General features: G+C 41.8%; 1 protein-coding gene across 31 annotated transcripts in view; it reads right to left on the reverse strand.

The window, feature by feature from the left end:
- The window catches only part of ZMAT1 (zinc finger matrin-type 1), a 162,906-nt gene that overhangs the window by 29,563 nt on the left and 118,772 nt on the right, over window positions 1–14,571 (reverse strand). For 14 of the 31 annotated variants that reach the window (XR_014834804.1, XR_014834806.1, XR_014834805.1 and 11 more), the window contains exon 1: window positions 6,360–6,696. The exons of the other annotated variants lie outside the window; for them this stretch is intronic. Coding sequence is in view for 11 of the 14 variants with exons in the window: in XM_085006890.1 (XP_084863016.1) it covers window positions 6,360–6,639 (280 nt within the window). In the remaining 3 variants the exon portion in view is untranslated. Of the gene's footprint in view, window positions 1–6,359; window positions 6,697–14,571 lie in introns of those variants that run through there. 31 annotated transcript variants of the gene reach the window in all.

The following is a 14,571-nucleotide window of genomic DNA, read 5'->3' on the forward strand; positions in this document are numbered from 1 at the left end:
AACTGCCTCCAGTTTTTATAAGTGATTTAGTCTAATGTCCTCATTTCAAAGTGAGGAAGCTAAGGCCTCCTTAGGAAGAGAGATAATAGGAAATAAAGGATTGGGGAAGGTAAATTTTTAAAGATATCTTCTAGATTCAGGTGGATTTGGAACAGGAAAGAATTCCAGTAGTTTCAGGAAAGACATTTGTAATAGCAGAGGGATGTTCTTAAGTCAGTAAAATACAAATGTGAGTACTAATAATTCACATCTATGGACCTGGACATCACTAAAATGCCCTGTGTTGATATAAAAATATGCAATTCAGCTTGTACCAGTATATCTGCCTTTGATGTATAAAAAGCAAAGAGGATTCACTCGCCAGAAACTCACTTTTTAAGGACCTTTGTTGGATTGTGGCTACTCCAAATAGCTGTATTATTATGCTAAAGTTTGGCTGCATACAAATATGCAATAGAGTATAAAATCCAAATTATCATATTTGAAACTTCCTTCTAATACTATTAGACAACATCAGACAATTTAGGATGAAATATATTTTCGTGACAAAAGAATAACACTTATGGCTTGAATCAGAAAAGAATAGTGAAATCTGTGCCTACAATTTGGTCCTCTCACTAACGGAATTAAAAACCTTGAAAGATCTCTAAGGAAAGGAACCAGAAGATCATCACATCTCTTCAGCTCTAGGTAAGAGAACATTCTCTGTTCACTCCAATTAGTTTCTTTGGTTACCCTGATAATAAGTTTAAGCTTACCTAAATGTCCATCAACAGATGGGTGGATTAAGAAGATGTACATACACACGATGGAATACTACTCAGCCATAAAAAAGAACAAAACAATGCCATTTGCAGCAACATGGATGGAACTAGAGATTCTCATACTAAGTGAAGTAAGTCAGAAAGACAAACACCATATAATCACTTATATGTGGAATCTAAAATATGGCACAGATGAGCCTATCTATAGAACAGAAAGAGACTCACAGACATGGAGAGCAGACTTGTAGTTGCCAAGGGGGAAGGAGAGAGAGTGGGATTCACTGGGAGTTTGGGTTTAGTAGATGCAAACTATTATATTTAGAATGGATAAGCAATGAAGTCCTGCTGTATAGCACAGGGAACTATATCCAATCTCCTGGGATATAACATGATAGAATATAAGAAAAAGAATGTATACATATGTATATCTAGGTCACTGTGCTGTACAGAAAAATTGAAAGAACATCATAAATCAATATAATAATTTTTTTAAAAGTTTAAGCTTATTCAAATTAGGTGACTATCTTACTTGCATTTGTTATGTGACAATTAGATTTATTTATACAAAACATCAAATTTCCTCCTCAATACAATCCATCAGATTTTTTTTTTTTTTTTGTCTTTCTGCCATTTTTTGGGCCACTCCCGCGGCATATGGAGGTTCCCAGGCTAAGGGTCTAATCGGAGCTGTAGCCACCGGCCTACGCCAGAGCCACAGCAACTCAGGATCCGAGCCGCGTCTGCAGCCTACACCATAGCTCACGGCAACGCCGGATCCTTAACCCACTGAGCAAGGCCAGGGATCGAACCCGCAACCTCATGGTTCCTAGTCGGATTCGTTAACCACTGCGCCACAACGGGAACTCCGATCCATCAGATATTTATGGCAAGAACTAGCTATTGACTGTTCTAATGCTTTGCTGAAGCAGGAATTTCATAGTCCAACTGATCTTGATGCAAAACATATACAACATTGTAAAGAATGCCTTGCATATTATACTTTAATAGTGACAAGAATGTAGCAAATATCAGAAGTGTTGGCTGCAATACTATAAACATATACCTCATTCTTAGCCACAGATTTGAAATCAGAAGCTATTAAGAAATCTGAGAAATAATAATTTTGATTCTACAAGAAGCATATGTGCTATATTCTCCATGATTGTACCTTTAGAGATAATCTCCCTCAGACATTCTTGATGAAAAAGGACCTTAAAAAAACAGCTGGGGAGTTCCCATCGTGGCTCAGTGGTTAAAGAACCCAACTAGGATCTATGAGGACATGAGTTCGATCCCTGGCCTCGCTCAATGGGTTAAGGATCTGGCGTTGCCATGAGCTGTGGTGTAGGTAGCAGACACAGCTTGGATCTGGCACTGATGTGGCTGTGGCGTAGGCTGGTGGCTACAGCTCTGATTCGACCCCTAACCTGGGAACCTCCATTTACCATGGGTGTGGCCCTAAACAGACAAACAACAACAACAAAAAGGTTGATTTGATCTTTGCAACCTTTTAATACCATCATAATCATAGGAAACAATGAGAAGAGCTCAACACTAAGTTATAGAAGACTAGGGAACTGATGGTGTTAAACTTGCCAGGGAGTTTTAACTCTTTTCTTTTCCCCTAATGATCACACTTTTTAAAAGGCATTTTCAGATATATTAATTATGCCATAAATGCAGATCTGTACCTGTCAGCATTTTGAACACTCATAGCGATAATGCTATCGAGTATCTTTACTTACTCAGGTTGTAAGATTAGTACCTAACCTATGAGTTTGGCAGGTTTTGGCTATTTACACAGATTATCATAATCAAAAAAATAATGAAGGCCTTCCCGTGGCATATTAACAATTACAAAATGCAATGGAATTAACAAAAAATTTGGAAGTAGTTGTTAATTTTTACTCCATATTTACTTCGTCTTTATTTAAACTGAGTCCTTGACCTTCATAATCATAAGCACTCTGTGGCTAGATACCTTGGGAGTCGTGCCTGTGAAATTAGAAACTGAATTCAAGTTCCGTGTAAATCCATTAATTTACCTCATCCCATGACAGCTACTTTGCATCAGAAAGCCAACATGTTAGTAAATGTGAATGGATCTGTAGTACTGGTTTCAGGTGGAAAAGAGTCAAAGTTCATATTCTAAAGTATATATGTGATGAATATAGTAGATGTTTATGAATACAGATGCTTAGTCAATTTTCACATATTGACACCTAATAAAGACAGAGGGTTAGAAACTAAAACGGTCATTAACCTCTCTCCAGACATCCCCACCTTGCTGAATGTAGAGAATTAAAAATTAATTCTAACAGTTGGCTACTTCCAACACTGGATGTATAACATGTTTTAGTGTGCCTATGTATTTGAGACACCATGGGCAAAGTACAGATTTATAATAAACAAAGGAATAGTCTTGATAGTTTAGGAGTTTGACTAGATAACACTTAAAACTGCATTTTCCACAATTATTTTATTTATTTAGTTTATAATTTTACTATCAAGCATTACTACTGAGTCCTATAATATAGCCGTTTCTAGTTCATCTGTATATTCTGGGCACTGAGCCAGCTGCCTAGCACACACACAAACACATACACACAGGTGTTCAATAAATGATTCTTGAATAAATGAAGGAAAGGCTATTAACTAGATTTTCTTATGTTGGACTTGGAGTTTTACAAAGGAAAGTATTGTTAGGCAATTGCTATCCAAATAGATCATTAACTAAATAAAATGCCAGGATGCCTTCCAATCTAAAATAGAATCTACTTAATTTTTTTCTTAAAAGGCAGAAGGAAATAAATGAGTTTTGTTTACTTTTGATTTTTACTATGATCACCTCACAGCATCAATACTGGGTGAAAATTCAGTTTTGGGCCATTAAACAATTTTGAAAGACTTCACTGAATGAAATATGAAGGGTCCTACAAAATCTCATGACTCTCCTTACCATGAATTTGGGGCAGGTAGGTGTCTTTTCATATGTGTATTCACTTGGCATTTCTTTTTATTTGTTGATTTATTTTTAAGTTGACTGCCCAATTTCTCATTTGTAACCTTTGAAAGCTTCTAATCTTCCCTGCTTGGCAATTTCTAATCTCCACTGACATTGGCTCATTACCAACCCCAAGACAGATGAAATCCTCAGGAGTGTTGACTACAGTTAAAAATGGATTGGCAAATACTTTATCAAACAACTTTTAATGGTCCCATCTGGAGTGGATTTGTAATAATCGGGAAACTTGACAATTCTTGGCTACCTTTTAGAGCCATCTCCTAACTAGGACTTAAGGAAAAGATATTGCCACATCACCAATAAACATTTTTCTCTTCTCTCCTTTATCCATTATCATAACTGGTAACCATTTATGGCCTTTATAAATACCTAAACAAAAATAGTTTGAGACAGCAGTGTTTTGGACAGTGTACTATATAAAATATTTATCATTTGTTAAGTGAAAAGTTAAGGGTTTTGGTTTGAACTGTACAGTTAATGAAGGATATTTACCCAAAATGAAATGGTAGGAGATAGTTTTTAGGTAGTAATTATATCTGGTGTTTAATATCCTATTAAGTTCTCTCAACACTAACAACACAGATTTCATTACTCACTGAATGTCAGGTTGTAACTCTTCATCAAGGTTTCTATGGTTTATGAATCACTGTTCTAGTGCACAGCCATGGAAATGCCATCGAAAGAATATCAACCCAGAACTGCAAAATCATGGTTCATACTTTCAGATCTGAAATCAACCTTAGAGTTTGGCAAGTCCAATACCTCTTTTCAGAAATGTCAAAACTCAAACCCAGGAGGCTTGGGATCTGTTCAGGGTCAGAAAAAAACTAGCCAGTAAACTAACAACAGAACCTAGGTTCACTGCACCAGATTCCTATTCTAGGGCTCTCCTCATTTTTACCAGTTAGCAGTAGTACAGACAGGGTATTTCTCCTACTTTCTGAATTTATATCTCTTAAAGTTATTAATACCTGCATATATTCAAAGATACTGCAAACAAGCCAGTCACAGAGCCAGGCCAAAAGCCATTTTTCCATGAGATGCTGGTCCTAAACCTTACTATAAAAAGGCCATGAAACATGACTGAATTGTGATCTTGACCACCTATTAAACTGTTCTCTCCTTCGTGCTGGTTATAGACATAAAGTTTGGTATAAAAACAAAAAATCCAGGAGATTTCATATTTTCACCTCAGAACAACTGTACAAATCCAGGCTGACTGAAGACACTAAATAAGAATTTTTCAAAGGTTGCCTTCAGTAAGAGAGTTAATAAATAAACATCATCATATTACAGTGTATTTCTAATTTCCACATTTAGTGTCATTTATGTAATGTACCTATGACAAATATTGTACGGGATTTTTTTGTTGCTTTGACATTCCTCCAAAATGAAAAGTGTCACGGGGTATGGGATACGTTATTTAACAATGTGAAAAGAAAATTATTTTTATGGGATAATTTTACTAGGGTGTCCTCTTAAGAAAAAACAACTTAGATTATTCAACTCTATTTTGGCGTCCATGATCTTTCACTGTGGAGGCAAATCAGCAGCATAAGGTAACACAGAATATACTGGAAATTATGAAATTTACAATGGCAAAATGCTTTACTGACATCTTCTGTGGTGGACTTGGTCTCAACCATCTAAGAAGTAGTTCCCAAACTGCTTGAAAATACATTTCAATGGCAAATTTTACAGTTTGCAATTAGTAGGCTGTTTACAAGTGTGAACTAAATAACACTTCTGCTGAAATAGTCAAGAAGTATCTTTTTATGTTAGGAGTAATATGTGTTGGTAGGTACAACAGCACTTATTAAAACAAAAACCACCTTAAAGATGGGCCCCAAAACCTTGCTTTACAAGGTCACACTCTTAAATAGCCAAAGAAAATTCTGAAATCTGTGCTTCTGTCACTCTCTTCCTCTCCTCTTTCCTCAGTAAACCCCCTCCACCAGACCCTAAGATCCTAAAATCCAACCAATCCTACCTTAAAGCTCAAGTATACAGTCTAACCTCCCCAAACGTCTAATCTCATCTCTCCTTAAATATTCTACTGCGAGTTTCTATGCTGCTGGATGCTTAATTTCTCCAAAGGGATTTTCCTCCCTCTCATTTATCTGGCCTTTTTTCTCTCCTCTCTGTCCTCTCTCCCTCAGTCCCCCTTCCCTTTCCCTAACCTTCTAGTGCCACCTTGCCTCTTGTCTTTCACCAAATCACACCTCTGCTTCCTACAGCTTACTTAGGCGTCCTGACTGGGAGAAAATGATGTGGTATTTTTTTTCCCCTTCGCACTCCTGCCTTGTGAATACCTGCAGTTCTTTTTCCTGGGGGGGGGCGGCAATCCTTTTCGGGGGAGGAGGAGGTGGGGAAGCCCCTCTCTGCTTCGACCTATCTGGCACACTTGGGGCTAGAACAGCGAGGCGGGGCGGGGCGAGCTTGGCCTTTACTGCGCCACAGCGGGTGGGGGGTGGGGCGGTGGCGAACCGCGCCCAGTCCTATCCCGGACGGGCTGAAGAGAGGCAGCGAAGGAGATGGGGCCGCCCCCACACCCCGGGACGGGAACTCACCTTCTCTGAGGAAAGGGCGGGTGTCTACTTTAAAACTACTGCCCCCCCTCCCCGCCGCCGCCATAGTGGAGCCGCCAAAGCTGCCGCCGCCGTCACCACAGCCACCGGCAGGCGGGCAGGCAGAGGTGGAGGTGGCGGAGGAGGCAGGCACAATCGCTGCCGCCGCCACCGCCGCCGCCGCGCAGGCGGTGTAGGAGAAGGAGGAGGCGGCAGAGACGGTAGCTTCCTGAGGGGAAGACTCCGCCGCCAGCGGTGTGACTGTGCTCGGCGCCGCCGCCATCGCAGCGAGGCGCGGACAATTGCACTTGCGCCTCGCTCCCGTTAAGCTCCTTTGATCCCGCCTCCCGCTTAGCCCCGCCCCCTCGCCCCTCTTTTCCTTGCTTTGGCTCCAGCCTCGGTTTCGCTCCTCGTCTCCACCAATAGGAACGCTTCAGACGCGCGGGCCGCCCCTCCCTCTCCCCCGCGGCTTGGCGTCACCCGCCTCCCTTTGGAAGGGAAGCGAAGGTGGCCAAGGGCAAAGGACAAAAAGCGCGGGATGTAAAGGCACGTGGGGAGTTTCCGTCGTGGCTCTACAGAAATGTTTGAGAACATGAGAACCATGACAACGCAGGTTCGATCCCTGGGCTGGCACAGTGGATGAACGATCCGCAGTTACCCTGAGCTATGGTGTTGGTCACAGACTGGACTGGGATCCAGCGCTGCTGTGTCTGTGGTTTAGGGCAGCGGCTGCAGCCGCGCCGATTGGACCCCTAGCCTGGGACCCTCCATATGTTGCAGGTGCGGCCCTAAAAAGACAAAAAAAAAAAAAAAAAAAAAGAAAGAAAAAAAAAAAGCACATGGGCCTCACACAATGAGGCCTTTTCCCTTGAAGGAGCCAATTTAGGGGGAAACCAATTGATTCCATCTCCAAAATACCTCTGAAATATGCCTTCTCCTGTCTTTCTAATAGCCCTCAATAAAGTGAATAGAAATAAGCAGATGTAGTTTCATCGCGGGCCCTAAAGGACTGCTTATCTATGCATTTACCCATCTAAATCACAATAAAAACCTGGGAATCCCATATCCAAGCAAAAAATGAGAATATTACTGATAATTTGAATCTCCTCACCATCTTTTCCCCAACTTCCAAGAAACCAATATCTTGATTTATATTATTTCCATACTCTTTTTACATATATTCTTAGCATGTTGCCTAAACAATGTTGTTTAGCTTTTATTGCTTTCAAATTTCACAAAAATTTACATATTTTTCTAGGTAGCATTTGAGGGCTTGTTTCTTTCACTAAAACTTTTTTCTAAGATTCATCCATGTAGCTATAGCTAACTTACTGTCAATGCCTTACAACATCCATTCATATCGCTGTTCATGGGTTTGTGACGTGTGCATCTGTGCAAAAGTTTGCCTTGGGCATGCTCTCCTTTCCAGTCCCACCTTCCTTGCTGGATTTCAAGTCCTTGGCAGAACTATGACATATGTCCCGCTGGTCTCCTTTCCTCTGATCTCAATCCCTCCAACCTATTTCCACATTGCTGCCATTTATTACTGACTCCTCTTGGCTTGTTGGACAGTCAAAGACACAGCTTTGTGCTATTAGTTTTCCCCCTTACTTTCTTATCCCATCCCCTTCCACCGCCCCCACCTCCCAACACTGTTTTTACTTTGTTATTCAGCAGTATTAAATCTTCTCACAGATTCCTGTAAAAACTTTTATCTTATGATGTAATGCTATTGTATATATTGTTCCTTCTTCCTGAAAAGGCCCTTTCCCCACATTAGGCACCTGCCTACTGAATTCCTACACATCCCTTAAACCCTAAATAATACATCACTTCTTCCAGGTAACATGTTCTATCCTGCTTCAGTTTAATTCCACCCTCCTCTGTTACAGCAATATCTTGTGCATATTTTTATTGTGTGTCTCTACTCCAGAGACTAGGACCATTTTGAGACAAAAGACAGCTTTATTTCTGACTTCTCATGGTCCAACACAATAAAGTCCTACAGAAAAGGTAAAAAACCAGTGGGCCCTTAGGTCCCTAAGTCTTTCTGTTTGGCCGACAAATGTGTTTTAACTGTAAAACTTGAGAGGAATATTTCATGAAAAATTTTTTAAAAGTCTCAAAAACATTTGAAAATTTGGCAGTATTGGTTGTGTATTCCTGACTGGCAACAATTAGCTGGATATTAATAGCAAATTCAGAGACTTGGAGTGCTGGGCTGTTAAGGACATATCTTTATGTAATTTTTACAGTTCAGTAATTTACCTAAGATTACCTGAGTCACTGGGTGGTTTCTCTAATGTTCTGTCCTGTCCTTGTCTAAGTTACTACAACATTTACTTATCAAAGAAATTACTGGATAGATGATGTACAAGAAATTCTCCACTGAAATAGCCAGCAGGAAAAGTAAGTATAAAAAGGAGTGTAATTTTATTCCTTCCAATATGGGAGGGGAAAGTCCCTCTAAAGCACTGTTTCTCAAAATAAAAATCAGTCCATTGTATAAGGACGCTTCAATCAGAATCTCTGGGGAGTGTACATCACTCTGAATTCAGTCAGCAAAAGAGAAACTGCGCTAGGTACTTCAAACAGAAACAATTTAATATAGGGAATCCAAATTTTAAAAAAAGCAGAAAGTTTAGAGGAATAAAACTCAAAGACTTTTCCGGATACTCACAGCCAGCACTGGATAGCCTTTCTACCCTCTTCTGTGTTCTCTCCTGTATTGCAGAAACTGGAAGCCTATGAATTATATTTCCTAGATGTTTTGGCCTGCAAGATTCTCAATATGGGTTAGGTCTCACCAATGATAAACATTTTAAAATAGAATGGAGATAAAAGCCATTCTTTAATGGACTTCAACAGATATGAAACATGAGTTTTTTGTGGTAGCCTTAACATTCTTATGAAAGGCTTATACTCAAAGGTTTTGGAGGATCTGTAAGATTAGCAGTGGTTTTCTGGAGCCCACTGACCTCTGTGTGACAGTTACAATTTCCTGCCTTTGGACTATAGCTGTCAACAAATGTTTATTAAATCATAGAGTTACTTCTTCCTTCTTAGGTTCTATGGAAAATTCTGTGTCTCCTGTTCAAACAGTAAAAATAGAGGAGAGGACAATGCATGAAATAAAGAAAGTAGTTAATTTTCTCCCCATTCCCCAACTCCATTTGGTGACATGCCATAGCACAAAAATGCCACTGAATCTGAGTCATACACTATGACAATAAGTGCCTACTTTTCTGTCTTCTTCTTATATTTATCATTGTTCTCTATGATAGTCATGCTATTAAGTGGATGCCAAAGTAATTTCTTTCACAAGAGAGAGGAGGTGGAATATGGCAGAGAGTAACAATTGATAAAAGCATACTGTGGGCTAGACTCTTCCCATAATTTCGCAGCTGGCTCAAAAGAATGATGTTACGTTGGGCTCATCAGCCCTATTTAAAGAATGTACTCAGGGAGTTCTCTGGTGGTCTAATGGTTAGGACTCAGTACTTTCACTGCTGTAGCCTGGGTTCAATCCCCGGTCTGAGAACTGACATCCCACATCCCCACTGCACACTGTGGCCCAAAAAAAAGGAAAAAGAAAAAAATAATAATGCACTCAGCCTCACAGATATAACTAACTTTTCTATGGTTTGCAATTTAGTGGTTAGAATGGTCTGTTTTTTAAGATTTAAATAAATTCATTTCATTTTTAACTATCTGCTGCCATTTAAAAATTATTTCATTGGAGTTCCCATCGTGGTGCAGCAGAAACAAATCCGAGTGGGAATCAAGAGGTTGCAGGTTTGATCCCTGGCCTCACTCAGTGGGTTAAGAATCTGGCATTGCTGTGAGCTGTGGCATAGGTCACAGACATAGCTCGGATCCTGTGTTACTCTGGCTGTGGTATAGGCCAGTAGCTGTAGCTCCAATTCAACCCCTAGCCTGGGAACCTCCGTATGACACGGGTGCGGCCCTAAAAAAAAAAGCAAAAATACATAAATAAATAAAAATAAAAATTATTTTATCGAGGTATAGTTGATTTACAATGTTGTGTTAATTTCTCAGAGTTCCTGTCATGGCTCAGTGGAAACAAATCTGACTAGTATCCATGAGGACACAGGTTTGATCCCTGGCCTCACTTGATAGGTTAAGGATCTGGAGTTGCCATGAGCTGTGATGTAGGTTGTAGACGCAGCTTGGGTCTGGCGTTGCTGTGGCTGTGGTGTAGGTCATCAGCTACAGCTCTGAATCAACCTCTAGCCTAGGAATCTCCATATGCCTCGGGTGTGGCCCTAAAAAGACAAAAAGACAAAAAAAATTTCTGCTGTCCAGTAAAGTGATTCAGTTATACATATACACATATCTATTCTTTTGCAGATTCTTCTTCCATATAGATTATCACAGAATATTGAGTAGCATTCCCTGAAATGGTCTGTTTATGTCACTGGACCGCAGGGAAGAGGACAGTATTGGCTGAAATGAGTTTTAACTACCAACTCTTCAAATCACAGAAAGAAGGTGGAGGTGCGGTGTCGCAAGACTTGTTTCTTTGAAAACTCCATCTTGTCCTTCTTTACCTTATCCCATCTTCTTGTCTTACTTTATCCCATCTTCCTGTTTGGAAAAACAGTCACAGTGCTGGTAAATGACATAAGCTTAAGAACAAAGACCTAAAGGCATAAGTGATTTAAGCTTAAGAACTGTTATGTGCCTAGAGGTCAGAGTAAGAGCTTAACCTTTTACCACCTAAGTGGCTTTTTAAATAGTAAAAGAACTTATACAATAGTAAACAAACCCTGTATCATCCACCCATAGCCACTCCTCACTTGATCTCTTCTAAAGAGCACAATAAAAGCAGTGTGGTTTCTTGATGCAGGGCTCTTGGTCCCTGAGACCTTGAGTCCCCCGGTTCCCACCTTTACTTAAGATAAATGTCTCTGTGTCTTGTTTGTTTGTTTGTTTGTTTTTGTCTTTTTGTCTTTTTGCTATTTCTTTGGGCCGCTCCCGCGGCATATGGAGGTTCCCAGGCTAGGGGTCGAATCGGAGCTGTAGCTACCGGCCTACGCCAGAGCTACAGCAACTCGGGATCCGAGCCGTGTCTGCAACCTACACCACAGCTCACTGGCAACGCCGGATCGTTAACCCACTGAACAAGGGCAGGGACCGAACCCTCAACCTCATGGTTCCTAGTTGGATTCGTTAACCACTGCGCCACGACGGGAACTCCCTGTGTCTTGTTCTATGTTAACTTTTTTTCCTTAAGTTCCACAGCACCTGTTCTTCAGCCCCATCCTGCTGAGCTGGTCTCGGCAGTGCGGGTATGTGGAAGTGGGTCTAAGGTGGAGGTCAGAGGTGACAAAAAGAAATAAAGGAGTACATCTTTGAATATCTGAGACATCAATAAAAAAACAACAAAAGCATGCCAATGTTTCTTTCACTATTTCTACAGTCAAACATAATATGCTTTGATTGGAATAATATGTGGAATTAAAAAAGTCATTATTGCCAAACACAATACCCTTAAAGAAATCAGAAAATGGAAGAAATAATTAGAATATAATTTAGTGGCATATGGCCAGTGTAACTGACATAAAAATGAATCTAAGTAGAACAGTGATGTTCAAATGTATCAATAAATCAAAGCTGATTAACAGTGCCAATCAAACATTCAAAGTTATTCAACAACAGTAAAATTAAAGAAAAGCAGACACACTGATATATACAAATGAAAGACATAAATAAAATACCATGTATAATGTGACTGTTTTAAACAAAAAAAATATGAACATACAGACATAACATTTATATTATGTACAAACACACATAAAAATGTATTTGGTGAATATATACAAAAATACAAACAGAATTCTGTATTTCTCCATTGTTGAAGCAGTAATAGTTATATAGATAAAATTATGTCATCATAAGATGTATCTCATTGGTAATTGATGCTACAGAAATATATATTTATTAACATGAAAAGTTGTCAAACATCTATAGTTAAATAAAAGGAAGTTATCTGTGTAAGCCTAATGTCTTGGTCTCACAGGATACACTCTCATATATTCTCATTCTTATTCTCTGCTCCCCACCCCCACCATGCGTGCACACACACACACACACACACACACACACACAGAAACCTTTCTTGTCATCCTAGAGAGGGTCTGAAGGGAACATTCTACCATGTGATTTAGCATCCAGATCTCTGCAGAATCACTTCTAATGCTCCCTATGCTACATAAACATCTAGAAAATTCCATATAGTTCTCACTGTTTTAGAACTATAGGGAAGTGTTTTCTTGAACCTAAGTTTATCTTCTATGATTGGTTAAGTGAAGAGCAGTTTAGGTATTGGTCACTAAAACTCTCAAAGGAGTTTGGAGTCATGGAACGACTTCAGCATCCCATCTCCACTTGTTTCACGTGCTTTTCCTGACTTCTAATTCTTACATTTCATAGTATCCATCCTCATTACATCACCATGCAGCTCCTGCTTTAAGAGATATCAACTGCGAGAGAGAGGACAAGATGGCGGAGGAGGAATAGGGGGACACGCTCGCCCTCTCCCACAAACACAACAAAAAAAGCACATCTACAGAATAAATGACTCGCACAGAAGAGCAGCCAATCGCTGGCAGAGGAACCTAAACTCCAATAACGGCAAGAAGTTCGTGACATTACTGGGCAGAACGGGAGAAAAGAGGAGAGTGAGAGAAGGTGAATCCGAGTGGGACGGGCGCTCCCGAAAGGGAACTGCGGAGGAGAAAGGGAACCTGCACCCTGGAAAGTCACCTACACGGGGGAAAGATCAAACGAACCAGAGGAATCTCCAGATGCAGAGAAGAGTGTAGCAGTAAGTTGGAGTACGGAAAAGCCGATCAAGAACCGAACGGACCATCTGAACTATGGGCACAGTCTCCAAAAATTGAGACGCCTGGGTGGGGGCTGGGCACCGAGACCTCGGCTCCAGAGGTTAGTCCCCAGGAAAGGAACGGGGGACGCCTGGGTGGGGGCTGGGCACCGAGATCTCGGCTCCAGAGGTTAGACCCTGAGAACGGTCTGGGGGGGCGGGGCGGAGCGGAAACTGCTTGGGAGGTCTAGAAACCATTTGACGGGGCAGAGACTGCCTGGGAGACTAGAAAACAAAGCTGTCGCAGAGGAAGGGAGCAATACTCTAGGAGCGGGGAAGTGGAAAGCTGCATCAGAGGGAACCTGGGAGAAGAGCCTGGTCTGTGCCTGTGCTGGGGAGGGGAGAGAAGAAGGGGTGGGTCCCCATAGAATACCCCCCACGCCACAGCAAGCTTACAGGCCCTCTAGCTAGCTGAAAGCTGTGCTTCCCAGTGCATCCCCTCCCCCCACCCCCGCCACTCCCTACGCTCTTGCCGAACCTGGGGCTGCCTGCCATCCGGGAGGGCTGGCCTCAACAATTGCCTGAAGCCTACCACCACAGGGGCTGTCCCCGCATAGGCCTGCTTGCCCTTTGGAGGAGCTACACTTCCGCAGAGCTGCACCAAACACCACCAGCCCCCGAGAAAAGGCCTGCAGCCCAGAAAAGCTAGAACAAGCCTAGCCAGGCAGTGAATAGATCTGCCTAATTCTCGGACGGTTTTTCTGAGTCGGGCTACCCCGGGGAGGAGCCTCTTCGGTTTCCAACGGCCCTGCTACCTGCCCAAGCCCCCAGGGGGTGCCCTAGTGGATCAGCTGCATAGGACTGCCAGCTCCAGGCAGGACCCCCTGCAGCCCAGAAAAGCTGCAACAAGCTTGGCCAGACTGTGAAAAGATCCGCCTACATTCTCAGGCCGTCCTTCTGAGTTGGGCTGCCCTAGGGAAGAGCCTCTTAGGTTCACAGTGACCCAGATAGCTGCTCCAGCTCCCAGGGGGTGCTGCACTCCTGAGGAACAGCTGCCCAACACTGCCAACCCCCTGCAAGAACCCCACAGCCAAAAACACCAGAGCAAGCTCTGCATGACCAAGTGAAATCTGCTACCATCGTGGTGTGGACCTCCCAGTCCTGTCTGCCCTCAGGAAGTCCTCCTTTGCTTCAAAGAACCACTGTTAGCCCCATCAACACTCCAGAAAAGCCACACTGCCTCAGAAAAGATTGACCAACAACGCCGGCCCTCAGGAAATATTCCACGGCAGTGACAAGGCAAACACTGCCCGATAACGGAGAGTACAACTCCCTCGGGAGAAAGAAAACATCAAGCAAGATGAAGAA

Source organism: Sus scrofa, chromosome X, assembly GCF_054392235.1.
Source record: "Sus scrofa isolate SSC_HxYL_T2T_F1_AM1 chromosome X, Sscrofa_HxYL_maternal_Yorkshire_Landrace_v2.0, whole genome shotgun sequence".
Lineage (NCBI taxonomy): Eukaryota > Metazoa > Chordata > Mammalia > Artiodactyla > Suidae > Sus > Sus scrofa.